Source organism: Xiphophorus hellerii, chromosome 11, assembly GCF_003331165.1.
Source record: "Xiphophorus hellerii strain 12219 chromosome 11, Xiphophorus_hellerii-4.1, whole genome shotgun sequence".
Lineage (NCBI taxonomy): Eukaryota > Metazoa > Chordata > Actinopteri > Cyprinodontiformes > Poeciliidae > Xiphophorus > Xiphophorus hellerii.
The window spans coordinates 26,135,270-26,162,108 of record NC_045682.1 but is presented as its reverse complement, the minus strand read 5'-3'; the positions used below and the strand labels follow the sequence as shown (position 1 = coordinate 26,162,108).

Here is a 26,839-nt window from a genome sequence, read left to right as displayed (position 1 = left end):
TACATGACTGTGTAGGAGTCATGTAGGACTCCTAACATGTCAGCTTTTTTCAAAACTCCCACAATAGCTTCCTTTAAATGAAGGCCATATTTGCACAGATTCAAGGGTGAAAAGCTATTAAAACTGTCCATGCACCGACTCACTCATTAACACTCCCCCCAGCGCGTCACCTGTTTATCTGTATTTGTGTATATGTGTTGGAAGAAATTTTGAAATGACAAACACACATAGTGCTCATGGGAGGGATTCGGTTTTCTTGTTCTTACAAGCTGACCTTTAAAATCTAAATAATGTTGGCATCTTAAAGACTATTGATAGTTATGTAATGCAGAGCAGTGTCATGTGAGCCCTCATGGGTCAAACTTTGTCCGTGGGGACATGTAATCCTCAATGTGGTATCTGAACACTGCAGGCTTTTCATCAGCAGCCAAGGACGAAGCATTTAATCTGTCCACAAGAAGCTCAGACTACAACCGCCATGATTTTTTAAAAAACAGTTGTAATAATAACGCTGCATTACAACATATGATTGCTTCCTGACTAGCACAGATTCATTCAGCGATTTGAACGCTCAGAAAAACATGAAGACCAAACTGAGAAAACACAAACAAAAACTAGGACTTTTGGAATGATGTTCTTTGGACAGATAAGTCCAAAGATAAGTCCAGAGTACATATTTGGCAAAAAAAAAAAAAATAATTACAGCACTCCAGGAAAAGAAACTCATGTCATCTGTGAAGCATGGAAGTGGAAGTGCCATCTTTTTTGCTGCTGCAGGACCTGACCTGGTCAGCATTTTAGCTCACCTCAGAGCCTGCCTGAGTAAAATGTAAGAAAGTCTGTAAAGTAAACTTGAAACAGAACTGCAGCCTTTCGCATGATAGTGACCCAAAACAAACTGGCTGAATCCTCTGAACACTGACTGAGGTTAAGGAAATGGATGGATAAAATGATAAATTATATTTACTTTCATGAAACCAGATGCCTGTTGCATGTTGTCAAAAATTAGCCTGATTGGGATCAGAAATTTCTGACTCTGATGCGGATCCTGCTAATTTAAGAACAGCCAATTCAATCTGGAGAGACTCACACAGAGAAGAAAATAGCAGTTAAAAAGATTTAATGGTACAATTTCTTTGGCGCTCGGACCCGGCAGAAGACCGTGAGCCGAGGATCGCCGTGAGCAGGCGGTCTGCTCGGCGAGCTCGGGATAGTCTTCCCCCCGGGACCGAAACTGGTGGTGGAGCGGAGCTTGGAGAGGAAGAGCACAAGGGATCCTGGACGACGACCCTCATGGTGAAGGTGGAGAAGGGGAGGAGGTGGGTCGAAGCACGGCTGACGAGCAGGAAGACCCCAGGGTAGCTCGGACTTTTGAAGGTGTCTTTGGACGACGATTGGCTGGAGTGGCGTGAAGCTCCGGTCCGGATTGGCTGCGGTCGGGCGTAGTGATTAGATGATGTGGTGAAGCTGGTCGAGTCTCCCAGTTTGAATTTTCGCCAAGGCTCCATTTCAATCTGGAGAGACTCACACAGAGAAGAAAATAGCAGTTAAAAAGATTTAATGGTACAATTTCTTTGGCGCTCGGACCCGGCAGAAGACCGTGAGCCGAGGATCGCCGTGAGCAGGCGGTCTGCTCGGCGAGCTCGGGATAGTCTTCCCCCCAAAAGAGGGAGCCGGGCCGAGGCCTGGCTGGCCTGCAGTCGGATGACTGATAGGCGCACCACGTTGGTTGGGGCCTGCAGTCTGACGAGACTGATAGGCGTCGGTTGGGCCTGCAGTCTGACGAGACTGATAGGCGTCGGTTGGGCCTGCAGTCTGACGAGACTGATAGGCGTCGGTTGGGCCTGCAGTCTGACGAGACTGATAGGCGTCGGTTGGGCCTGCAGTCTGACGAGACTGATAGGCGTCGGTTGGGCCTGCAGTCTGACGAGACTGATAGGCGTCGGTTGGGGCCTGCAGCTCGGCAAGACTGATAGGCGTCAGTCGGGGCCTGCAGTCGACGGGACTGATAGGCGACGGTAGGGCCTGCAGCTTGGCGAGACTGATAGGCGTCGGTCGGGCCTGCAATCTGACAGGACTGATAGGCGTCGGTAGGGCCTGCAGTCTGACGGGACTGATAGGCGTCGGTAGGGCCTGCAGTCTGACGGGACTGATAGGCGTCGGTAGGGCCTGCAGTCTGACAAGATTGATAGGCGTCGGTAGGGCCTGCAGTCTGCCGAAACTGATAGGCGTCAGTCGGGCCTGCAGCCTGACGAGACTGATAGGCATGGGTCGGGGCCTGCAGTCTGCCGAACTGATAGGCGTCAGTCAGGGCCTGCAGTCTGACGAGACTGATAGGCGATAGGGCCCGCACGCTGGCGGGACTGATGGCGAAGCAGCGTGATGGACTGCGAGGCCAAGCCGGCAGGGCTGAGGGCCTGTTGGGCCCTGCTAGCTTCCCTAGGTGTGAAATAAATGTTAGAGGTGACTGTAGCGGCCTCTCGGAATGAACAGCCAGATGCAGGGAGTTCCGAACGGGTGCAGTTTAATCTTGACCTTTCTTGTCAGACACCGTGAAAACTGTAGCATAAATAAAGGATACATAATGTATAAATAAACATAAATGTTCACAAAACACAATTGCGCACAATCCTACCTCATTCTGCTTTCCAAGAGCGCTATTTTACAAATTTTCTTTTTCTTCAGGCTCTAACGCTGACTCTGCGAGGTTAGCGAACAGGAAGTGCCTAACACAAAATACGCAAAGAAGAAATCTACCGCTCTTCAAAATAAAGCACAAATCAACCACTAAGTATCACTGTGGGACCAATGAACAAATAGAAGAATTTCACCATTTAGTAGCTATTTACGGTGACTAGTGCTCCACCACCAGTAATTTGGAGAGATGCTCACCTGCAGACATTGCATGTGGAGCTTCGAGCACAGCTGAAAGATTTGGTAGGATATAGGATGAGAAGGCCGGGGATGACCAGCGGCCGAGCTGAAGGAGAGAAGCTGAAGGGACACCTGACGATGGCGATGTGGCAACGCCTATTCTAAAAGAATGGCCCGAGAAGTGGCAAGGGGGAGGATCTCAGCTGAGATCAGTCTGAGGTGGCAGATGAAACGGGCAGCGGTTGTAGTGGTCAGGGAAGAATTTAGTATCGAGTTAGATAGTCTCAAACTGATTGAATACTTTAGATGCAGTGTGAACTCACTCCGTATCTGAAATCCATAGAAGGCTAGGAGGAAAGCGCATGAGTGGAGCTCTGATGTAGGGGACGAAGGCGCCGGATTGGTGTGCAGTGATAAGATTCCCAAGTGATGGGAATGAGATGGGTTTCCAGCTATCAGGATTAGAGGAGCTATGCTTAGAAATCCCTTGAGAAGAAATTCACAGCGGGGTTCGACTAGACTAGATGACCAGACTAGACTAGATGATGTGGTAGGTTGCTAAAGCTTAGCGTGAAAGTTGCTCCCAGCGAGCAGACTGCGGATGTAGGAAAGAACTGAAGAAGGGAAGCTGTAGGAATGCTTTGCACGGAGGCAGATGTGGGAGTTATAACTGGACCTGGAGGGACAGACTGGCTGCCTGTGATCTGCTGTAATATGATTAAGTTGTACGGATATACGAATCCTGCTTAACTAATTAATTAATTAATGCAACTACGGATGAATGCGTGGATGTAATTCTCGAAATCCTGGAGTGTTTTTATCTTATGCTGGGGGCGATGAGACGAAGTTGGATCGCTAAATAATAGGGGCCTGTAAATCCCCCAAAAGCTCTTTAGAGAACGCAAGGAAAAGGGTAGAACAAGTCAGGATTCCTACTGCGCGGTAGACTAGAGCACGTACACGAGACCGAGAGTCAACGTCGGGCCGGAGTTTAGTTTCCTGCCAATGAGGATCGCCATACGTCCTGCTCCAACGGCTGGTAGCGACCGACAGAAAGGGATTACCGAAACGCTTTTAGGTAATCGGCCACATAACAGGGAAGTTAGATCTTCGTGAGCCATATTGCCAGCGACGGTCCGGCTTGGTGGTAAGCAGTCGGATTATCGGGGAACGGGAGGCTTGTTTTATACGAACGAGCTTTGTGGTCGGCTACGACTAGCTCCAGCGGTAATTACTGACCATTCATTTACCAGAAGAACGTTGTTTATCCCGTCGCGTGTATCGAACTGACGGCTGTACAGATGACGCTGACCACCTAGCTCGCATGTCTGCGTACCAACTGTGTGTATGCCTCCTTGATATGGGTCGGAACCAATGGATGACGAGGAAAGAAAGCTGTCAGAGTGAGCGGCGTTGTGAACTATGAATCACTTGAAAGAGGACTCATGAAGTTCGTATCGCTGTGCAGGTGAAGCCAACTGTTCGAGGGTGGAGGTTAAGATTGACGACTGGAAAGTACGCAGATGAGATCCGGTCTGGCTGCAATGAAGCTGCAAAATTAGAGAGCCTACGAGCGGCTTCTGATGATCAGACCACTCGGGGTGCGACATTGGCCCGACTGAGGGGGAAGGAGAACCATCCTTCCCGCTTTGTGCCAGGAGCGGCCCCGTGATTGATGGTGCTGCTAAGGTGTGTGTGCGTGACTGTTTCTCCCCGTGTATGTCGGCTGCCTGGGTGGCTTGTGTTCCTGATTGCTCAACTGAGATCGTCAAGCCATCTACGGTCAATGGCTGGGATTGCGGTTGTTGTGGATGCTGGACCTACTAATGAAGCCATTCGCGTGTTCCTGCAGCATTGTTACGTTTCCACCTGGTTCACCAGATGATAAGCGTGGATCTAGGTAGGCTGCGTCTCTGCTCTCGGGTAATCTACCTGCTGGGTCCATAGTTAAGGTATTTTCTCTTTCAGACACCTGATGACTGCACCATTTTGGAGCTGCAGCGCTCGGACGCTCTGCCATCTGTGTGGATGGGCTGCTTGCATGGATCTGGAGTAGAAGGGGCAGCACGGCTTTTTTTTTTTTTTTTTTTCCAGAAAAGAGAAATTGTAAATAAAAGATTGCCCGTTTGTTTTCAGGTGCGTTTTATATGGAACTTTAGGCGGATCCCCTCTACTAGACGTGAAAAGCTTAAAGAAAATGGTGCTGCGATTAGGCGGAGGCCAGAATGAGCTGAAATGCAAACTGGAACTACTGACAGAATTTGGAGCGATCTTAGCAACAGAGGGAAGAGAGGGCTACGGCGGCCTGAGCGGGGAACTAACGGAACGAGCTAGTCGCGACCCTGGAAATGCCAAGACTGACCGGCGATAGGAGGCGTGGTAAACATGAGTTAAAGGCACTGGTACGCTGACAGAGACGTAAAGCGTAGGGAGAATGAACGAGTCAGGAGCAGGTACGTCTTACCTAGATGACGCCCAATGGGCGCAGACGAAGCTGCGGGTTGATGAGGCTGACAAGCCAGCTGCGAGCCGAGATAGGTGGAGGTGAGCGTAGCGGTCTGATGCGACGTCCTCTCGGAGGTGAACTGGGAGAGACGATCGGGCAACGGATCGAGTCCATGGTGGGGCGAGCAGGAAGAGCCGACGTGCGTCGGTGCAGCCACGGCGGATCGTGGAGACAACCAGCGCTTGCTGCGGGGGACAGCGCCAATGAGCCGCAGCAGCCTATGGTGAGCCGGAGCGGGGAACCGGGCAGATAGCGGAGGACTGCGACGTCAACGAGGGGAGGACGGAAAATTCCGGCTCGTCGTCGCCGATGGAGGCCGAAGGAAGATGAGGGCGGTTAGATTGGTGAGGAGTAGCGGGGAGTCGACAGGAGCGCAGCCGGCCGGTGAGGGACACTCCCTGGATCTGGGCGGACGGAAGGCAGCTGAAACTTGTTGACTGAATGTCTAAGAGGTAGGAGAAGCGTTCACGTAGGTTCGAAGCACGGCTGACGAGCAGGAAGACCCCAGGGTAGCTCGGACTTTTGAAGGTGTCTTTGGACGACGATTGGCTGGAGTGGCGTGAAGCTCCGGTCCGGATTGGCTGCGGTCGGGCGTAGTGATTAGATGATGTGGTGAAGCTGGTCGAGTCTCCCAGTTTGAATTTTCGCCAAGGCTCCATTTGGCAAGTCTCAACCTGATGTTTTATTAAACTCAGTGCCAGTTATAGGCTGGAAAACTCTGCAGCCAAAAAGTACCCTGAAATAACATAACACTATATATATTGTCTGCATTTCTTTTGCGATTTATTGATTACCTTATTCACCAATATCCACATTTCATGTCACTTTTGTATATTTATTTCTTGACTGACAAACATTGTGTCCCAGATTAGTTTCTGCACAACAGCCTGTTATTTCTAAACATATCAGACTTGACACATAAAGCTACGCGTGTCGTTAAGCTCACATATTTGGTTAATGTTTGCTTTGTTAGCATCTATGTTGATATGACTTATTAACGCAACTCAAATTATATAGCTGAGACCAGATATTTGCACAATAATATAACTTCGATTTACTTAATGCAAAATTAAAATTACTTCCAAAAATGAAGGTCTTTCAGTTCTGATCTGTTTTTTTATGTTGCTTTTGGAATCTGGACTTCTTATTTTCCTGAGTAGCCTTTCAGCCCACATTGTTACAGGACTTTTACTGTAGCCAGCATCTTCAAAAACCTCTTTTTGATTTTGATGGTGGCCTGCAAATTTAAACCAAAACAAGTTCATGTGTGAGACATGAGAACACATTTGTTTGAACAGACGAATGTTGCAACGTGTGGAGGTTTCAAATTGTGTTGCTGATTTCTTGGTTGACTATTTCTTCCCATGATGTCACAGGAAGCAGTGTGTTTGAGGTGTTGCTTTAACATACATTCCTAGGTGTGCCTCCATTGAACTCAAATGTTGTGACTTAACCAGCTTACAAAGCCATGACATCATTGGCACTTTCCAAAATTGCTTAAAGTCTAATTAATGTTATTGTGTGTAAATATCTCATTTCAACTGTATAGTACTTAATTTATGCCGTCATATTTTACATCTTTCTGTTGCTTCTTTACAGTTCATGCTTCCAGGGAGCCCGGCTGGCTGGAGGGGACTCTGGATGGTCGAACTGGACTGATTCCAGAAAACTACGTGGAGCTGCTATAGCCACAGCTGGACCAAGAAACTTAACGTAGACCAAGCTGGACTTGACTGCACAAAACTCCTCTGTTATTGTATTATCAACTGGAGCAGATTTTATTGACTTTGTGTTGACTAGATTGGAGAATGGAAACTGGACCAAGCAGAAAGGGGTTTGGCACAGGACTGAAGCATTGTGGACTTTGTCTGAATTGCACTGGGAAGAGAAAGAGGGAAAAACTGAAACTGTTATGGGATTGTGTGGACCTGAGTTCACAGTGAAGAAGTTGTAAGTGTTTGTGTGTCAGGGGTGTAGATAACCCGAGGGTTTGGTGAAATTACTCTTCTAAGTGAGCTGATATATTTGAGGTGAGAGTTGCAATTCATTTTTTAAACGTCTGTTTTACTACTTCGATCTGGACTGCCACTTCCTCATCATTCCCCGTTGTCATTAGGTATACACGGCATTATTGACAGGGAACAAGATAAATGGTAAGTGGCCTTCAGCTTTAAACTGCTTGTTCATCTCTCCATTGTTTGGTCGCTAATCCCCTTGGGAAATTTGAGCCCTGGAACCAGACGGCGATGATTGGGCTCGGCTGTAAACGTGTTCGCAATCGCTCGTTGGGTAATTCCAGGGGAAGACAGTCCGCTTCACTGATGTTTAGGAGTAAAACGCCGTGAGCCCCAGGGCAGATCCGCAAGACTGATGAGTACGCTTCAAACGGTTCGGGTCAGCGTTGGCGCCACGCTCATTTGTAAGTCTTTTCCTTTGCAGAGCCATCACTTGGAAAGTAGAAATGTGAAAAATCTCACACAGGATCCACAGGCAGCTCAGCAGTTTACAGTGAGGCGTAGGAGGAGCAACTGATTGCTGCTGGTTATAACAAGCCCAGCTGCAAGGCCTTGCTGCAAGTGGAGAAATGATGAGTCATGTTTGCACTATGTTGGTCCATTCTTGGAATTCCAATCAACCAGGAAACTTTTTCTCTCTCCTTTTATAACATTACAAAGCACCTGCATGTTTTTTCCCCTCTTATTTTTTCCATAACACAGAATCTGAAGCTTTAATATTAGCAGCACAGAGAGAGAAGACATAATGTCATTCCCCAGCTTTGATCACATTATGAGGAATTGTAAAGACTATTAAGCATAATGATGTGAGGACAGATTGACATTTTGATTTTATAGTTAATGAAATGTAGATCATTTTCTGGGCTGCAGCGACTGCTCTTGTTTCCTGAGGTGAATGGTTTGGTAATGAGTTTTTTTCCCCCCATTCTATCTTTTATCAACAAGATTCTTTTTAAAGAGAATTTTAAAAGGAGAAAAAACTAATGGGAGAATAAAAAAAGCAAGCTAATGTGAAATAAGACTACTTTGTTCATATATAAACTTATTTATAAGATTTTCTTGAACGTAAAATTCCAAACTTCATCCTTTTGAGGTGTTTTTAATGATCCTGTAAATAAAAACAGCATTTTGATGGGGTATAATTTTTTCACAAGTATGAAATTTTATATTTTGTATTTCTAGCTTACTAACTTAATTCCATTATTGCATTATTTGTTGCCAGAATTTTCTATCATTTATGTTTGTTCACAGCCTTAAATATTCCTACAGATTTTGGTGAAGGATTGTGAAGAATTAAAGATACATCTTGAACAACTTCTGCTTTGAGTTTTACGTTTTACGGCTGGAGTTTTTGATGCATTTCTGGAGTGAGAAAAAAAACATATCTTTTAATTTTGACCAATTGCTTGCTGCATTATTATTAAATCCCAAGTGATTTATTTTACTCCCTTAATGACTTAAAACTTTTTGCCATTTCTCAGTCCCTCTCTGTTGTGCTGCCACTGAGTATAAACAACAAAAAAATAGTTCTCTGTATCGTCACGTTTGTTGATGTGTAACCATAGCAACTAGATATGCATGTGATCGATACTTGCTGGAGACTCCTCCCTGCCATTACTGGCTGTTTTCTCAGCCAGAGAAGGTAGGAAGTGTCTGACAGACCAGAGTTACTTCTCCACAGATTATTGGGTTTTACTTTAAGAAACAAAGATGGTTTCAACAGAAATGGCATTGAGCATTTACTTTTTCAAATTTAGCTCAAATTCTGCTCTGCGATTGGTTGGGAGACATCGCTGACTTCTCAGTCTATCAGTGAAGACACATTCATCTTAGTGCAGATCATCTGATTGGGTGTAGCTCTGATTTCATCACTTAATTCAGTTGTCTTTCAATTCAATAAAATAAAATAAAATCAGATTAGACAGACTTTAGGCAGTTTTGTATTTGATAAAGCCTGTTAAGCTTTTTTTTTTTAAGTTGTTTATAGACAAAATAATGTTAAAACTGTTACCTTTGATCAAAGCAATAGCCTAGCTTTCTTTCCTCTATTTTTCACCTTCCTGTTTGTGAAAAAAATTAAAGGAATTGATCCAAAATTAATTCCATGCAACTTTGCTTCATTAGATATACATGTTTTATTATCTGGAAAAATAATCTTAACCTGACCATATTGGATTCTATTCAGAACTGAATTAGAGTGAACTATGTAAATAAAGTCTAATTTAAAAACTAGTTTTTATTGGTCACAAAATGTTAGGCTTTTCCAACAACAAAATGTTCTAACCTCATTTTTTAAACTCAATCTCATGATGTTAACCTCATCACTTCATATTTTTTGTCTCATATTGAAAATAATAAAATCACACTTGAGTAAATATGGCCATTTCCATCAACCCAGAGGAGATACCTGACTGAAATGAAGTTTTAGGGAACAGCGTTGCGAAACAGGAACTTTATTGTCTAAGATGCTTGAACTAGAGAAAAGTCAGTTCTTCCACATTTCCGCCTTGAACCAGAGATGACAGACATCATCTGACACAATGCCAAATCCAATGTTGAAAAAACTAAACAAAAAAGAAAAAAAAACCTAATTCAACATGTAATCAAATAGGGGAAAATATTGACACTGAATACAGAAGTGTAAATATAAACCATTTTTAAACTTTTTTATATCTATATTTGTCTTTACATTACATTACATCTACATAACCGACATATGAACGAAAACAGACTTCAGTGAAAGCCATAGCTCTGTATACCAGTGAAACATGATCTGCCCTTAATGTTTAAAGATAATTGCATGTATTTTATACAAAGTAGACTGTGACAACCCATGTGAGGGTAGTGCAATTTTGTCAGGCTCTGGAAAACTTATTTTCACGTGGAGATATTGTTTTTCCTTGTTTTTTTTTTTTTTTTTTTTTTTTTTTTCCTTTTCATCTTTTAAGTGACCAGTAGATCTTTACAGCAATATACAGGAGATCCAAAGCCAAGACCTTTTACAAAAAAAAAGACACATTTGAAATAAAACCCGAAGTGCTAAGAAGTAAGCTCATAGGTGCTACACAAATTGTAACTGCTCGATTACTTCAGTTTGTTTTCAGTTACTCCTCTGCTTTGGTCACTGTTGTTTAGCGCAAAACAAAAATTCAAAAATAAACGTCCTCTAGTCGGTTGCCCCAACAGCCTTCTAGCTCTCCTCTTCCTCATTTAGTTTTATTTAAAAAAAAAAAAAAAAAAAACCACAGTGAGCATTCTTGTAGACTTGTGCACACACTTGTAGAATTGACATTTACTTCACAAGACAAACACTTCCTAATGTATTCATCACATCTACCTTTATCAAACAAAAACCGACAAACGGGAAAAAAATTACGTTTTTGACTTATTTAATGTACAAAAATGATTAATTAAAATTAGTCATATCAAAGAGGATCAGGATAATGTATTTAAAAATCACAAAATATTTATTTTTTTTACAATAGATCAATCTCCAAAAGCACTGATATTTGTCTATTTCCTGATTTGAAATCGTATTTCTATGGCTCTCTGTCTCCCTTTTGCAAGGCTTTTAGTCAAACTGAAATGTATAAGAAAGTCGTGAGTGCTGACAGACATGTAAAAATATGTTTTCTGTAATAACAGACACTTGTTTGCATTGCACTGGATATGTCACCTTTATTTATGTACATCTAACCCTAAAAGCAGGCCATGGGGGCAAGGGGCAGGGGAGCGTTACGTTAAAGCTGGCCTCCAGACTCGCCACCACCTGAACACGAATGTAATACTGTACATTCGTAATAACTGTAAAGCCACCTGAAACAAGAGGATTCAGTTAAAATCCTCAGATTGATCAACACGCTGGGATAAAAGCAGACTCTGGGTGAGCTACAGCCGAAAAGCCTGTGAACTAAACAGTCACCCAGTAGGATTGGCTTCAAAGAAAAGAACAAAACATATGGCTCTTAATAGAAGAGTACTGCTAGTTTTTTGTGCATTTAAGTAAAGAGCTGAAAATCCATATGATGTTCCTACACAGGTTCATGTATAAACTCCACTTTTCCAGACTCAGTTTTGCAGCATTCCCAGTTCTTTCACTTTAAATTATTAATAATTAATGTATGAATTTAGGACTGATATTTCAACTATACAAAAACCAACAACAGGAGGAGGAACACAAGGAAGGGAGATAGGACACAAGGAAAAAGAACAGAAGGAACAGCAACGTTAAGGAACAGGACAGAGATAAAACGGAAAACATTTCTCTATGCATACTTCTTTCATGCTTGTCAAAACTCTGTAGGAACCCTGAAAGCCAACATCTTAGTTAGAAAAACCAAGGACAGCGGCGCAGGAAGGTGAACAGTGTTGTGTTTAGACTCAGCAGAAGCCGCTGCAAACCTGAACAGTAGATTTGGCCACTAAGCTGGTACGAATGTTTTATACACATAAACAACCGTAGCAACATCTGAATCTGAAAAAAATAATCATCTTTTAAACAATTGATTCTAGTTAGCTGGTGTTATCTGTGACACTGTAGATTGAGCACCCTGAAGCAAAGTTACAAACCACCACTGTACACGTTACCCTTCACATCTGTAGGATATTAAAAGAAAACTGATAAAAACCTTTCATGATATTTGGCACTAATAGGACAAAAATATCTGATGTAATGAGACATCGCCTGAGCAAGAATAAACTAATTATGTGGACTCGACTGCAGCTTCTTACGTTTCAAATGGATGAATTCTACAATGAATTAAAAGGCAGGTTTTATGTATAAAGTGTGTATTTAAACGCACCATTCACTGTTTTACTGTTTTTCACCTATTTTCAAGAACATTTTATAAAATCAGAGCTTGACGGGAGAAGTAGCCCAAATACATTTTCTGTTGCACTTCTATGAGAGATCCACCAATCAAAGATTTATGGAAAAAATAAACAGTTCAGATTGTATTACTACATTAAAACTGCATGTACTTCATGCATTTACTTGTGCTTAATAAAAATCAGATAATTGTTCCATTATACTTTGATGCAAAAAGGGGTTAATATTATAGATCCTTACAGGTTTTATAGGATTCAAGTCTATCTGCTGTATCAAAGAACCTGCAGCACAACACCTGATGTGTTATTGTCCTTAGCACCCAAATATTAATTACTCCAAAATGGAATGGGCGCGCAAGACCTCAAAGAAAACTGGAAGCTGCTACAGCCTGGAAAAAGCTTGATTGGTGAATTCAAGATCTATCACTACCTTTAAATTACACATAACAAATGTGGAACTATTTGAAAAGCAGCAAGCTCAGTTTGAGAGCAGCTGGCAGTGAAAAGGACAGGACTGACATTTTGAGCGAGGTTGACTTGAAGTATCATGGATAATATCGAGCACACACACACAGTGGGCATCTTCATGGATTCGCTCACTCGATTTGATACATATTTTTAAAATGTACCCAAAAAATAAAAATTGCAACTGGTTGCAAACATTCATCATTTGACAGGAATTTGCATTCTCTATCAACTCAGATAAAAATTGTAAGATAGTGGCTGCTTACAATACATGTAAAGAGAAGTAGGGTTGAGACAATACCTAATCTTCCAACTCAAATACAAAACAAATTGTATATTTAACCATAATATAGTAGTTCTTTAAACCTTTTAAGACCTGGATATGAGAATAATAATATTTCAAGTTGCTGGGCTGACTTTGTTTCCTGCACAGAACAGAGACAGAGAGGACGTCCCACTTTCAAAATACCAGAAATGTCCAATTCAAAGAGGAATCAGAAGGAGACAGGTTGAGCAAACTAAAGGCAGCAAAACATGAAGGTAAAAAAAGAAAAAAGATGTGTCTGTAAGCAATGGCTATAATGAGCATAAAAACTAAAAGGCACTAGTTTTCCCTCAGATACATCCTGTGTAAACATGTCAGGTTGAACTGACCGTGACGCCTGGTGTGAGCTCTGAATGAGTGATCAGCGATGTGCGTCTGCATAAAAACACATGAAGAAGAATCCACAAGCTGCTTTGTTTTTCTATTCTTCCATTGGTCATATCCGTTTTTTTGTCCTCGAGTCCAGAAGAAAAGTTAGATTCTTTCGCAATGTGTCCCATTCGTCTCCAGACCGTGACCAACACTCAGCGCAGAGAAGCACAGCAGGCGAGCGGACTGACACCAGGCAAGAGCAGATCGGGCTGGCGAGCATCGGTGTGAGGAAACGGTTTTAGTAATGCAGGCAGGAGAGAGTAAGAGGCCATAGGACATCTTTAGAAACATTAAATGTCTGAGGTCTGGAGGTGAGGACTGAGAAAAAACACAAGACGTTCGAAGGAAACATTCATATTGTTCTTGGTGTGCCAAGAGACTGAGCTACAGTCAGTGGTAGCAGGTTTGAGGCTATAGGTAATTTCTGAGTTCAGACTGAACAGACCAGGCCAGCAAAACCAAAACAAAAATCTGAACCAGACTTATAGGGGAAAGCAGAACTGGTGCAAGAGAGCCTGAAGCAGTGTGGCAGTTAAGGCATCGATTCACAGTTTAAGGCCGTCACTTCTGATGAAACAGCAGAGGTTTGACGCTCCCGTCTTTGAATTTTGGTATCTGGTTGGTGATGATCTCCGTCAGCATCTCTGGGAATTCCACGCTGAGGGTCTTATTCACAAAGGTGTAGAAACAGATCTGCAGGAGACCCTCCACCATCTGGAACGGGACACACACACACACACACCCAGTCTTTAATGAGAATCGTTCTGTGAAGCTATTTTCAGTTAGCTAGATGTTTTTCAAAGAAAGTGTGCTGTAATGAACAGGATGTCAGAGGAGGTACAAAGAGATGGAAGAGATTTGAAGGGAACATGAACACTGCAAAAACACAATCTTACCAAGTATTTTTTCTAGTTTCAAGTGCAAATATCTTAGTGTACTAGGAGACTGATGAAAAGAACTAGTTCCACTGGCAGATTTTATTTTTTTACTTTTAACAAAAAAAATTCAAGAATTTAATCATTTCAAGAAATTGAAAAAAAATTGTTATAAGACAAAAATTCCTATATCTTGCTGAAAGGTTATTTGTAAGTTAGTTTTGTCTTATTTCAAGTATACTGAGATATTTGAAGAAAAAAAAAACTAAACCAAAATTAATTGATACAATTTCGAGTTTTTGTAGTGAAACCACTCATTTATGAAAGGAAGCAGAAAATCTGTGAATAATATGAATCAAAACTCAGCTTAAAGTAATTTTCCCCAAATGTTTGAATTTTTCGGACACTCATGTTTTAGGACTTAAAACAAATTTTAATATCAGATAAAGTGAGTAGAGGCAAAATTCAGTCAGATTTGTGTGAAGTATTAACATGGTGCCACATTGATTTCTATGTTTCATTCAAACCGGCTACCAGAGCAGTTGGCCTGACTAATGAACAGCTACGAGAGAAGAAGAAAAAGTCCCGTCTAGCTGAGCAGATGTGAGTTTTTGTTAACAAACCTCCTGCATGGAGTCCAGTAGCTTAGTTAGCTGGTAGAATCGCTGCCAGTTCTGACTCGTGTTCTCCTCTCTCTTCACAATGGCTTTTCCCAGCTCCTTGATGTAAGTCATCCTGATCTCATCAAAAACCGCCTGGCTCTTCAGGCCTTCTTTTGGAACTGCACACATGGAAAACAGAGGCACACAGAGATGACTGTGGGTGTAGCTTAGATGGAAATAAATATAACCTTCAAATAAAGCCAAGAATGGGGACAATATTTTTTAGTTTTTTGTTTCCTAGTTTTTTTTTTTTTGTTTGTTTTTTTGTTTTTTCGCTCCCATTCAGATAAACCTGAGCTTGTGAGGAGCTGGAATAAAATGCAGAGTATTTTGTCACACCTTTTGTTAAAAGTGCAATTATGTTGACATCTTGACAACCAACCAACTTTGTCGACTTTAAACTGCAAAGGGAAAAATATATAAAGATTGCCCTTTAAAATTTACTCCAACACCCTGTTTTGTTTCCTAGCGAAGGCAAACTGTTTAATATAACAAATAAATCAATGAATTCCCTGTCAGTCTGCAAAGAGTCAAAAAAAGCCACAGTCACCTACAGAGATTATGGACAGAGTGAAATGCAGGATGATTTACATAATCACACATATTAGCAGACGCTATCAGGACTTTTATCTCTGACACAGAGAGGCATTTTTTCTGCCTGTACTTCAAATCATTTTGTATCTTTCAACAAAATTTGTTCATTTATAATATTTTACAGAACTTCATGTGGAGTTGGAAAAGGCTACAATGCCCTTTTGCAGAATCATCTTGATATATTGGCATCTTGTGCTATATCTGCAACTTTTTATATTTTGTCATATTAAAAGCACAAACTTTAGTGCACTTTATTGGAATTTCATATAATAGACCCCAAAAAAGTTCATAATTATGAAGTGGAAAGAAAAGTATTTTCCCCTAAATAAAATCTTAAAGGTGTGGCATGCATTTATACTCAGTTCTCTTAGATAAAGTATCGAGTAAAAGCCTTCAAACATCCGTTATCTGGTGAATAGAATATATCTGATCATTTGTGATTAATCAGCAGCATGAAGACCAAGAAACAGATCAGAAAGGTGGCGATGTGAGGATTAGGTTATAAAGCAACTTTGCAAAACACAAACACATTATATAGCCACTCACAACCGGCAGGGCATGGAGAATATAAATACAAAAAGCAGCCAGAGGCCCATCGTAGCTCTGGAGGAGCTACAGAGATCCACAACTCAGGTAGGAGAATCTGTTGCTACGGCAGCTATTAGGCACAAACTCCTTAAATCTGTCCATGGAAGATTAGTAAAGTGAGCACCTCTGCATGACTCAGGAAGGCTGAATACAAATGCACACCACACTTTTTAGAAAGTATCTCAGAAAACATATTTACCATTTGCCTTCCACTATATGAATATGGATTACTTTGGTCTACAACATCAAATTCTAATATATTCAAAACTGTACTTGTAATATTACAGAAAGTGTAAGAGTTCAATAGTTTTGTAGAGCTAAAATGCTTCTCTGACTGGAGCTGATAAAACAAAAACTGCTTCATGGGTTGCTTCAGTTTTGATAAATGTCCTCTCGAGTTATTTAATCAGCTCTTACCAAAGCTGTCCTGACCTGATAGTTTCTCCTTCACTGTGGGGAACAGATGGAAATAGCTCTTAGGCACAAAAATGCAACCTGTGCTCACTATGGAAATGTAATCTCTCTGAAGAGCACACTTTTCCCTGAATGTCAAAGAAACAGCTAGAAAGAACAGTCTATTCCTCTGCAATTCACAGTTTGCAAAGGAAAGGGAAAGAGAACTGTCTTGATGTTTAATAGTGTAAGAATAACCAGAAGAGACTGTGTGTCCAATTCTTTTAACATTTTCTGTACAATAAAAAGGCTGAAAAGCATTTACATTTTCCTCTAGTGTAGTTAAGGCCACTCTTCTAATTTATAACAGTTTAAAAAACAACTCAAATCCATTCAGACATGATTAAGACTACATGAATAAATCGCTGGTCAGCCACCAAAAATGAAACATTCAAATCTGGGAAATGAGACTTTCTTGTAATGAGTTTCCTCTCATTATTTTGGCAATTTCTGACAATTACATAAGTCAGAAAGCAGCATGTAAATCAACTCCTCAGGAAAGAAACAAAATTACCTCCATCTTGACCACCTGTATTCTTCAAGTCAAAACAAGGAAATTAGGTTTCTGTCAGGAAATTGCTTTTGAAAAACTAATGACAAAATGTTGCCCCCAAAAAACGCTGATTTCAACATTTAGCATTGTCAAAGATCATGTAAGAAAAAATTAAATATTATTATAAAGATTCTTATGAAATAATTTTATGACCTTGATGTATAAAATAAAAGCAAAGCTGCATTTTCTGCCTATTTTGAAAAAATAAAAATACAAGAAACCTTGAATTGAACAGCCAAAGGGAAAAAAGTACAAGAATCTGTCAAACTCCCTTCAGTACTTTCAACAAGGAGATAAAAAAATCATGATTAAACTAAGCAATCACCGATTTCTGAAAATAAGAAAACTGCCCAGATTTAAGATTTACTGACACCAATTATAACAAATTGACCTTTTTTTGTCAGATTATTGCCAGAATATCAAAATGTAGTTTCTCAGAAATACACAAGAAAACAATTAAGAATATTTCATGACCCTCCCCCCCAGATTCACCAGTGGGATTCATCCTAATATTCTCAAGGTTATTCCCTGTTGCTTCTGCACTTTTTCCTTCTACTAAACTTTCCAGTAATAAGCTTAGGCAAAGCAATCTGTAAAGACTCATCTTCCCATATCTATATTTTCTTTATTAGTCTCATTTGGTAATCAAGTTTGCTGGAAAACACTCTGTAAAGCCCTATAGATAATGAGTTTTAACACATCACTATAATTAGTTTGAGTGTTAAAAAATAAGGAATCTTTATTCATATAATCTTTCCCTTAATTTTTATATTTAATTAGAATTTTTCACAATAGAACATCATTAAGCAGTCAAGTCAAAAAACATTCTGTTAAAACTTTTTTATAGCGTGCTAATAGAGGTGTTTTATTACCTGTACTCAGCAGTAGCAGGACCTTCATGCAGAGATACTCATCATAAGACACCTGCAGTCGGACAAACTCATTGCAAATCTTCAGCATCTGCTCACACTGTTCACCCATTAAAGGCAGCTTCATGCGCTCTCTGGAGCAGGACAGGGTGCAGAACAAACAGATGGAAGAAGTTTTAGTTTGACTCAACATCCATTTTTTGATTCTGTAATTATTTTCCTTATAATGAAACATGCTACAATACTGCAAAAAAAAATTTATAAAAAAAAAAAACAAAGAAGAAAATATGAATTTTTAAATCATACTTTCAGTCTTAAATACAACACAATAATTTTATCTTCAACAATTGAAATGGCACTGGCTATGACTCATTCAACTAAAGCTTGTTATTTTACTGCTCAGTACATTTTAAATCTTAATAGAAAGTGATGTTCTTTTGGAGCAAAAGAAAAGCAGCTATGAGTGTTCAGATGCTCATCAAGTACAATCCCTTACAAAACATTTCAAAACATCGTTGTTCAGGAGAACGAAAATGACACATGGATTTTGAATCTTTTTTATAAAATTAACGATTTTTTGTAAAATTACATAGGGGCATGTATTTAACCACCTTTTGTTGCAATAACAGCTGCAGTGATTATGAGAAATGTCTCTACCAGCTTTACACAACTAGATGATGAAACATTAATCAATTTTCTTGTCTGAGTGTCTGAACATCAGATTTTTCAATCCTGCAACAGATAATAGGATTAATAAATCTATCTGATGATGTGTTTCTGATAAAAGACTTAAAAGTATTCAGATATCTGGTACGCACTCATTTATGACGAGATCTGGAGCAAAACAGAGCATTCTGCCGTTACACTGCTCATAGGACCTCCAGCCGAGGCTGAAGGACATGAGGAAAAGCCAGGAGCACTGCAGCAACGTCATCTGATCATCAAGGTGCAGGTTACGGAAGCCTGAGAGGGACACATAAACTCTGTCAAATATAAAGGCACGAAAATGACACGCAGATAAAGTGGATCCTAAAATAAAATTCAACATTTTAATTTTCTTTTAGAATATCTGCCTTTATTTTTTGGAGGGTTTAGATTGCAACTTTTCCATAAGGTTTGGTTGAAATAAATATTGTTCTCTTTAAAATAAATAAAGGTTAAGATTATGTTAGAATAATGGCATCCTGTATGTTAAAGGCACTACACACCAGCTTGACATGCAGTAGGTAACTATGGAAAACAGACACCTTGTTCAAGACCAAAAGACAAATATTTGTAACATTTTAAAATCATTTTTAAAATAATTTGCATTTATGTTTTGATAAACATAAATGCACAGTCACTTACAAGTAAGTATACAGTGATGGTGAAAATTATTTTGAAACTAATAAAACAAAAAAAGTTCCAATCATGGCCTTAATAAACAATATTTAATATTTTAGAAAATTAGCAGTCAACAGAATAAACTGAAACTAAATTGCATACATTTGTGGAGTGAACTGCAATAACTGCATTTCCTCAAATGCAGTTATAGCAACCCCACATAGCAACTGGCTTGTCAACCCCAACAAACCAGTCTTCCCCTTTAGGATGGTGGTATTGTGGGTAATGTGGTTTGGAGCCGTTTCAGGATGTTGTCTGCAGTTTACGCAGTTAAACACTTGTGTAAAATTTAGAATTTTTATGAGAGTTTATATGTATGTTTATCAAGCTGTATATTCTTTTTTACATACTAAGAAATAAATATTCCTGCATACATTATAAGATTGCTGGCTTTGTAAAGGTAGGGAGCCAGACAGAGACTGTTGCATTTTGATGGTGCTATATTTGGAAAATTCTCATTTATCAAGCTGTAATACATACTTCATACTGAAAGCAATGTTCATTGTTGAATTTTTCTAGTAGAATGTATTTTTTTCTGGTTTTATGTGACATACATAAAACCAGAGGTCTTCATGAATTCATGAAGTCCTCATTGTGGTCTCCAACACCAAAAACAAAGCTTTAAAACATCCCATTTATGTTAATTTAAAGAGGAATTAACCTGGGCAAAAATCTTTCATTATCAAAGTACTCTGAGTTAGCTGAGTTCTGACAATAATTGTTCTTTTATGAGCCACGATTACTTTACGCTTCCATTCAGCTGCTGGAGACCACACATTTTATCACATGGTAGCTGAGCACCTGTCTCTACTGCAGGGTAGAGGCATAAAAACTATTCCTCTACTTACAATTTAACCAATTAAAGTAGCTCAACCACGACATGCCTTCTGTATTTAATCAGATACAAGCAGCCTCGACATTTGGAGAGTCCTTTAAAAGGTTAACCAACTACTGACATAAGTACACATCAAAACCAAACGTAAGGGATGAGGAAGATTTCGCTACCTGGCAGCGACTTGGCCCATTTGACGGCAGAGATGACCTGCTGGCCTCCCAGTCTGTTGAGGGTGCTCATGAGACGAGATGACGTGTCCGGCAGCGTGCTGTCGTAGCCCGAATAGATGATCTCAGGCTCGATGGCCTTCAGGACGGACAGCATGGTGGGCACGAGCTGCGGCATGCTTCTGGGTATGATGGGCATGGGCAGGCTGCTGGCAGGTTCCGAGGGCCTGGTCGGCGTTTGCACTTTAATCTTGTTAAGCTTCTTGTTTTTCCTTGCTGAGGGGACAAAGTTGTGAAAATTTTTTTTTAAATTGAATTCATTTCACTAACATATTATGCTTTTGTATCTACTACAAAATTATTATTGTTAGAAGTATGAATTTTATGTGAAAAACAGAGAAATGCAAAAAATAAACAGAGCAAATTCCAATAAAAACATGTAATACATTTTTATATTTTACATCAAAATGGTGAATTTACATTTCTTGATTTTTTTCTATTGATAAATTAATCATGACAAATGACAAAATTGTTTCAGAATGCATGATTAGCTCATAATTGTTTCAACCAATGGTTTACTTTTGAAAATAATATAAATGTAAATATGATTGGGGTTCTGTGGATTCATCATCAGCAATCAGTGTCTTACCTGCATCACACTGCTCAACATCATCTTGTTTTAGAGAAACACAGAGGTTCTCACAGCTGAGTCTAGCTAAGGTTTACGTTCCCATTTAAAACTTTTACTGTACTATTGAGCATTTTGTCTGTTTAAACTTCAATACTAATTCCACTTTTCCATTAGACAAGAATTTAACTTGATAAATATGTTGTTCTGCTCTGTTGGGGAATATATAGCAAAATGGAGAATGTTAAGCATAAATTACCAGAGAAACTAATGAAAACATAATGCAGAATGAGAACAAGAAAGTTGTCAATAAAGAGAAAAATAAATATTTCTTTTCTATTTATATCCACAGCAACCAGGTGAAGAACTAAACTGCTGATGCTGCTCTGGCCCAGAGATTAACTGATTTACCACTCAGTCTACATTTAACACTCCCCTATGGTCATATGATATGGATTATGACCGAAAGAACAAGATCCTGAATACAAACGGTTAAAATCAGCTTCTCAGAACTAACTGTCAGGACTATTTATCCCTTCTGGCCTATGAGCCTCTATGAGCTGCACAGAAGCAACTGCAGTCCTTGAAGGCCGTACTTTAAGTTTTAGTGCCCCGAGTCAAATCCTCAGTAGCCAAGTGCTTTAAAGACCTGTTAATAAATTAATAATTTATTGTTAATACTTGGGTGCTGCTGCAGTTTTAGCATGGCAATGAATATTTTGAGCATGGCCATGCTAATATTACAATCAAATGAGTTACTGTTTATTCTTCAGAGTGATTAATGTAGGAGAAAATTCAGTGGACATCTTGTAAGTAATTCACAAATAAATCATTATATTATAAAATGGGATAAAATCTTGAATAAATCCTATATTTAAATCTCTGCTTAGCCTGAGCTAATTGATTAAACACTGACTTAGCCCTTTTTCAGCCTCTGGCTTCAGATTAATGCAGATTTATTTATTTAAAAATAAGAAGGAAGAGCATATCGGGTCAGGAACGGCACTATCGCTACTTTCTAACCCTTAAGCTATGCACTGTTAAAAACATTAACAAAACTCTAAGATCCTGGTTTTGCCATTTCTAACTTCCTCTCCATTACTGCACTAGTTTTTGCCCACGCTCTGTACATTATCTGGGTGCCATTTTCTGTGACTAAATGTGACAAACATATCAGATGTGGAGAGGTTAACACCGGAAAAAAGAAATAGCAAGCTTTTCCTACACTGTACCTTTTTTTAATTTCCTCCCCTGGCGTTTCTATGGCAACAGTAAGCCTTTCAACACAAAGCCTGTCTGTTGATGCACTGACGTCCATCAAATCCCACTTTCTGTCTTCCTGTCTGTCTTGCTGAGCACCAGCTTGTACAAAGTATACCAACAGCAATTTAATACGCTAAAAGAAACGAAGCATATGCTTAAATAACATCCAACTTCAATGCAATTAAAGCAGCTGCTGTGTTAAACCTGATGACTCCCAGATCCAATGTTTTTTTTTAATGCCTAAGTTCATGGTAACCATAGAGTTCCTACAAATATTGCTATCAAATTCAATATTTTCCTGATTTTATTTTCTTATTAACGTTTGCATTAAGACTCCTCAGAATTAAAAGTAGATATTTTAACAGTGATCGAGTTGTTTCACTGGAAACAGCTCTAACGATCAAAACACAATAAAAATGACCCAAATTCAAAACTTAAGAAAGCAACAACAATAATTAACATTTCTTTAAAAGATGTATTTTCCTTAAAAGTGCTTTGGTCCTATAAAAAGTCACAGAGTGTAGCTTTCTAATTTTCAGTCTGTAAAATTGATTTACAACAAGTGGTAAAGCTCAATATTTTTATTGTTTTAGTCTTAATATAAATTGATCAAATCTAAACTTTCCATTTTATAGTTCTTTTTTGTTGTTGTTGTTGTTCCTGTAGACTATAAGACATAAAATCCCATGTCAAGATCTGACATGAGACCTGACAGCTACAAAAATAAGGCATTAAAGCACAGAGTTACGCCACTAAGCCTGTATCTGATTTTATTTAAACTTAAAATATGCATGAGCAGTAGGAGATGTACAACCAAAAATTCTGGGAGTTCTCAGTTGTGTTGGATTTAAATGAAAAATAAACAGATTTTTTTTACAATTTGACGTGGAACAGAGCCACTCAAGGTAAAATCTGATCTCATTGTCGTGTGATTGCTGCATTTCTAAAAGCTGTTCCTGAGAGAAGGGGTTCATTATTGTGGCCATGAATGAGCATGTCGCATTGGTAACACCAGTTTTTCAGGTTCAGCGCCGATTCTTTGGCAGTCAAAACAAAAAGAGCTGCTGCCAAGTGATCACAAGCTCCACTGTTTTTATCATTTTTATATACATGCAATATGAAAACAAAGACCGGCTGTTTCAGCAATTTAATGACAGAAATATAGATTTTTATCTTTTAAGAAAAAAACTTTTCATTTTCTGCACCTATTCAAACTTTGACAAACCTTAAAAGAAAATTCAATATTTTGTTACAGACTTTGAGCAAAAACTGACTCAATATAAAGTTATATTAAGGTTGGATTCTGAACACAGTAGCAAATAGACTTATTCTGAAGAAGTGCTACACTGTTATTTTCTTTTGCTTCCAAGGCTTGTTTTTAAATCAATATTAACAATGACGTAAAAGTTATTCTGGGAAAGTTCTTAACTGAAATATTTTTGCTCAATTATTGCAAACCAACATATAAAAACTTTTCCTGACATGCTTTGGGACGTTTCTTGGGTTTTTCAAAGAGTTAGTAATTTCTGAATATGCTCTAAAGTCTGTTTTTCAGCAACCCAAAAACCACAGAATGTTTTACAAAACCAATTCACACTTCTTCCAAAGCAGAAGATGTTGGGTGCAAAGTTTTCAACAAATCTATTTTTTCAACTGATCTTTTTTTTTTCTTTAACTGCAGTGAAAGGCAGTTATGCAAAGTATCACAAGGGAGTGTATACTGTACTTGGGCTTACAACACTTTTAATCTAAGAAGGTTTATGGATATGTTTGCAAGCTACTTTATATTGAGTTTCCTTTTTCCCTTGAGGTCTTTAGTGTGCAAATTAATCATCTCTTCCTGGAATATAACCCCTCTGGCGTAACAAAGTGGGTGTGGAAGGTGTAGGTGGAGGGAGACCGTTCTTCCTCTAATCCCTTGGCTTTCCATTTTACTCAGGATTTGCATGGCCATGCCAACATTTAAGTGAGCCAATGCATTCAGTCCTAACAAGCTTATTTGCTTCCTTTTTTACCCAGGAATTCCTCTCCCTGAAAAAGCTGAGTTACAGTGTAACACCAGAGCAGACCTTATTCATTCACTTGTCACAGTATTTACCTTCCAGGTTCATTCCGGCCTGGAGACATTTCCTGAAGCGGCATGCTGGACAGTTCTTCCTGCGGATCTTATCAATGATGCAGTCATTTCTTCCCGCGCACAGATAGTTGTGCTGACCTGTACAGACAAACGGAGGAGGAAGAGGAGAGGGGATAAGGGAGAGACAAATTAGCCGGCTAAGACGGTTTGAGGAGGATTAGCCTGAGCAGCCTGCAGAACCACATTCGCCACCTGTTGATTTTACAGCAAACCCTCACAAACTTGTGGCATCCCAGTAGTGTTGACAGCGTCACCCTCTCAAGTCTGTGTTTCTACCACCAGGCACAATGGTTGTGTTCAAGAATAAAAACACATTTTGATCTGTTTGATTTGGCAGATCATGGATGATTTACCTCTTAACAACTGTTTATTCTACACAAGCATTGTGCCATAACCACTACAGACGTGGGAGAAAAAAGAAAACATAACAGAGTCTTTGATTAGAAGTAAGTTAATAAGAAAAGGGAGGCAGTGATAGATGTGTGACCAGAGGGAAGAAATTCAGTAGATTTCCTTTGTGCTTGTGCAATAAAGTAAAGCCCATCTGGGGAATATTTCTACACCACATTATTATCACCGCTTAATATCCTTTTTGATTTGATGCTTTGCAAACACAGCCAGCTCATAAAACCTTTGCTGTATATTTCCTGGGGCGAACGTTGAGGTATGTTTCATGAAGTAACTGAAATCTCCTCTCTACCAGGATCAAAAATAAGGACGTCCAGCACCACAGAGCCATGCTACGCTCATCTGTTAAAGTTTCGTTATGAGACTCGTCCAACGGCATTCCAACTGCCACATTCACCCAAAAAAAATATAATTGCTGGACTTTATGAGTCACCAAACCAACAATGAGCTGCAGGCAAGCTGCTGAGACAATGCAGCGCATACAGTTGAATCCAGATATACATACATTATATAAAAATAACAACCTTTTCACTCACTTTCAGGTCAGTTAGGATTATCACAATTATATATATATATATTTGTAATATTGGAAGAATGAAGAGAACTGTTTAGTTTTTTCAAATCTTTCAGTTGAAAAACAACATTATAATCCCTTAATCTAATTTGAGAACGATGAGATAACAATGTCATTGTTTGTAAACCTGGGACTGATTAACTCAAACCTTTTGAGTTAAATGGAACCACACACATGGATGCATTTTATTTACTTGTGTGACATTATGAAATATATAAAGAAATAAACCTCAGGACAAAAACAAAAGTTCACAGCAATGATCATATTTAAAATCTCTTGTATTTAAAAACTTATCATGATGTTATGCATCTTTGCTTTCGAAGAGAATCAGGGCCACATCATCACTGATCCTCTATTGTACTTAGCAGAGGGCATCAGGTTCGTTCCTCATATTCCTCATTTTTTAAATGCTAATCTTACGATCTTAGACTCACCTGTTCCAGTTAAAATCCCTTGCAATTATTTGCACCGATTACAAAAGGGAAATGTGGAGATTTCTTTCTTTTTCTGCTTTAGTGTAGTCATAAACTTTGGTCCTCATGCAACCTTGATTGTCAGTTGATTTCAAACGTTTAATAACTGCTCTAACAGTTGCTGGGGGCAACTTTCGACAAGTTGCTTCAACACACATCTGCCTTAACGCCAATGTCTTTGAGAAGTGGATAAGAGCATTTGACTTCTGCATTATGCTGGATGCTATACTGGCAGAAACAAAAAATCATTACTTACTCATTAAAAGTTCCTACACGCTGTGATTGCTTTAAGTTTTAAGCTACATTTACTCTATAAGGTCCCATAAGTCCTGCATAGATCATCTTATTTATTAAGACAATTATTTCATAATGTGGATTGTTTTGTGGTTCACAGAATAAATGCACTCAAAGCATTTCCCTTTTCATAAGTTTTTCATGGTGAGATTGCACTGCAGTACATCATTTATTTAGTCTTGTTGACTCAAGTCTTAAGTTTGGGGTGTGCCGTATTAAACTTTGTTCTTTTATAAGACTTTGTTTTTACATTCTCAAAAATAAAAGAAAAAATGTCTGATGGAGACATAACAAAATAAATCTATGTACAGTCTTATTTGGAATATGTCTTTTTGTTCAACTCCAAGGCCAGTGTGCAAGTCGTGTTGATTCTGTGGCTAGAAATTATTACTTTGATGTTTTTAATAAGAATTTATGCTAACAGGTCAGTGCTACAACTAAATGTGTAAATGAAATCTTACTAGCTCATTCCAAACAGCAATAAAGAGACTTATGCAGTTATCCTTTTTCAGTGTAGGGTAGATATGAAAAGCTTCTGCAATGCAACGTGAAGCAACTGAATACCCCCTCCTCATATATTCAAAGTTACCATTAAGGATAATATAGCTAGTGCAGGAGTAGTGTTGCTTCATACTGAGACGTTTGAGCATGACTGCAGGAGACGTCATCTGCACAGAAACAAGGCTGCATTCAAAGTCA

General features: G+C 39.4%; 2 protein-coding genes and 1 long non-coding RNA gene across 3 annotated transcripts in view; 2 read left to right on the top strand and 1 right to left on the bottom strand.

The window, feature by feature from the left end:
- LOC116728521 (rho GTPase-activating protein 26) overlaps positions 1 to 8,709 on the top strand; it is an 80,619-nt gene extending 71,910 nt beyond the window's left edge. Inside the window, exon 24 of the mRNA XM_032576702.1 lies at positions 6,980 to 8,709. Coding sequence (XP_032432593.1) covers positions 6,980 to 7,068 — 89 coding nt within the window. The 3' untranslated portion in view covers positions 7,069 to 8,709. The remainder of the gene's footprint in view (positions 1 to 6,979) is intronic.
- On the top strand, positions 1,862 to 6,041 carry LOC116728524 (uncharacterized). The gene is made up of 2 exons (XR_004340995.1): positions 1,862 to 2,907; positions 5,837 to 6,041. It is a non-coding gene; the product is annotated as an uncharacterized LOC116728524 (long non-coding RNA).
- Positions 8,710 to 9,832: 1,123 nt separating the features above from the next.
- The window catches only part of LOC116728522 (glucocorticoid receptor), a 62,666-nt gene continuing 45,659 nt past the window's right edge, over positions 9,833 to 26,839 (bottom strand). The window contains exons 4-9 of the mRNA XM_032576703.1: positions 24,353 to 24,469; positions 20,367 to 20,639; positions 18,797 to 18,941; positions 17,982 to 18,112; positions 14,883 to 15,040; positions 9,833 to 14,098 (exon numbers count right to left, since the gene is read on the bottom strand). Coding sequence (XP_032432594.1) covers positions 13,946 to 14,098; positions 14,883 to 15,040; positions 17,982 to 18,112; positions 18,797 to 18,941; positions 20,367 to 20,639; positions 24,353 to 24,469 — 977 coding nt within the window. The 3' untranslated portion in view covers positions 9,833 to 13,945. The remainder of the gene's footprint in view (positions 14,099 to 14,882; positions 15,041 to 17,981; positions 18,113 to 18,796; positions 18,942 to 20,366; positions 20,640 to 24,352; positions 24,470 to 26,839) is intronic.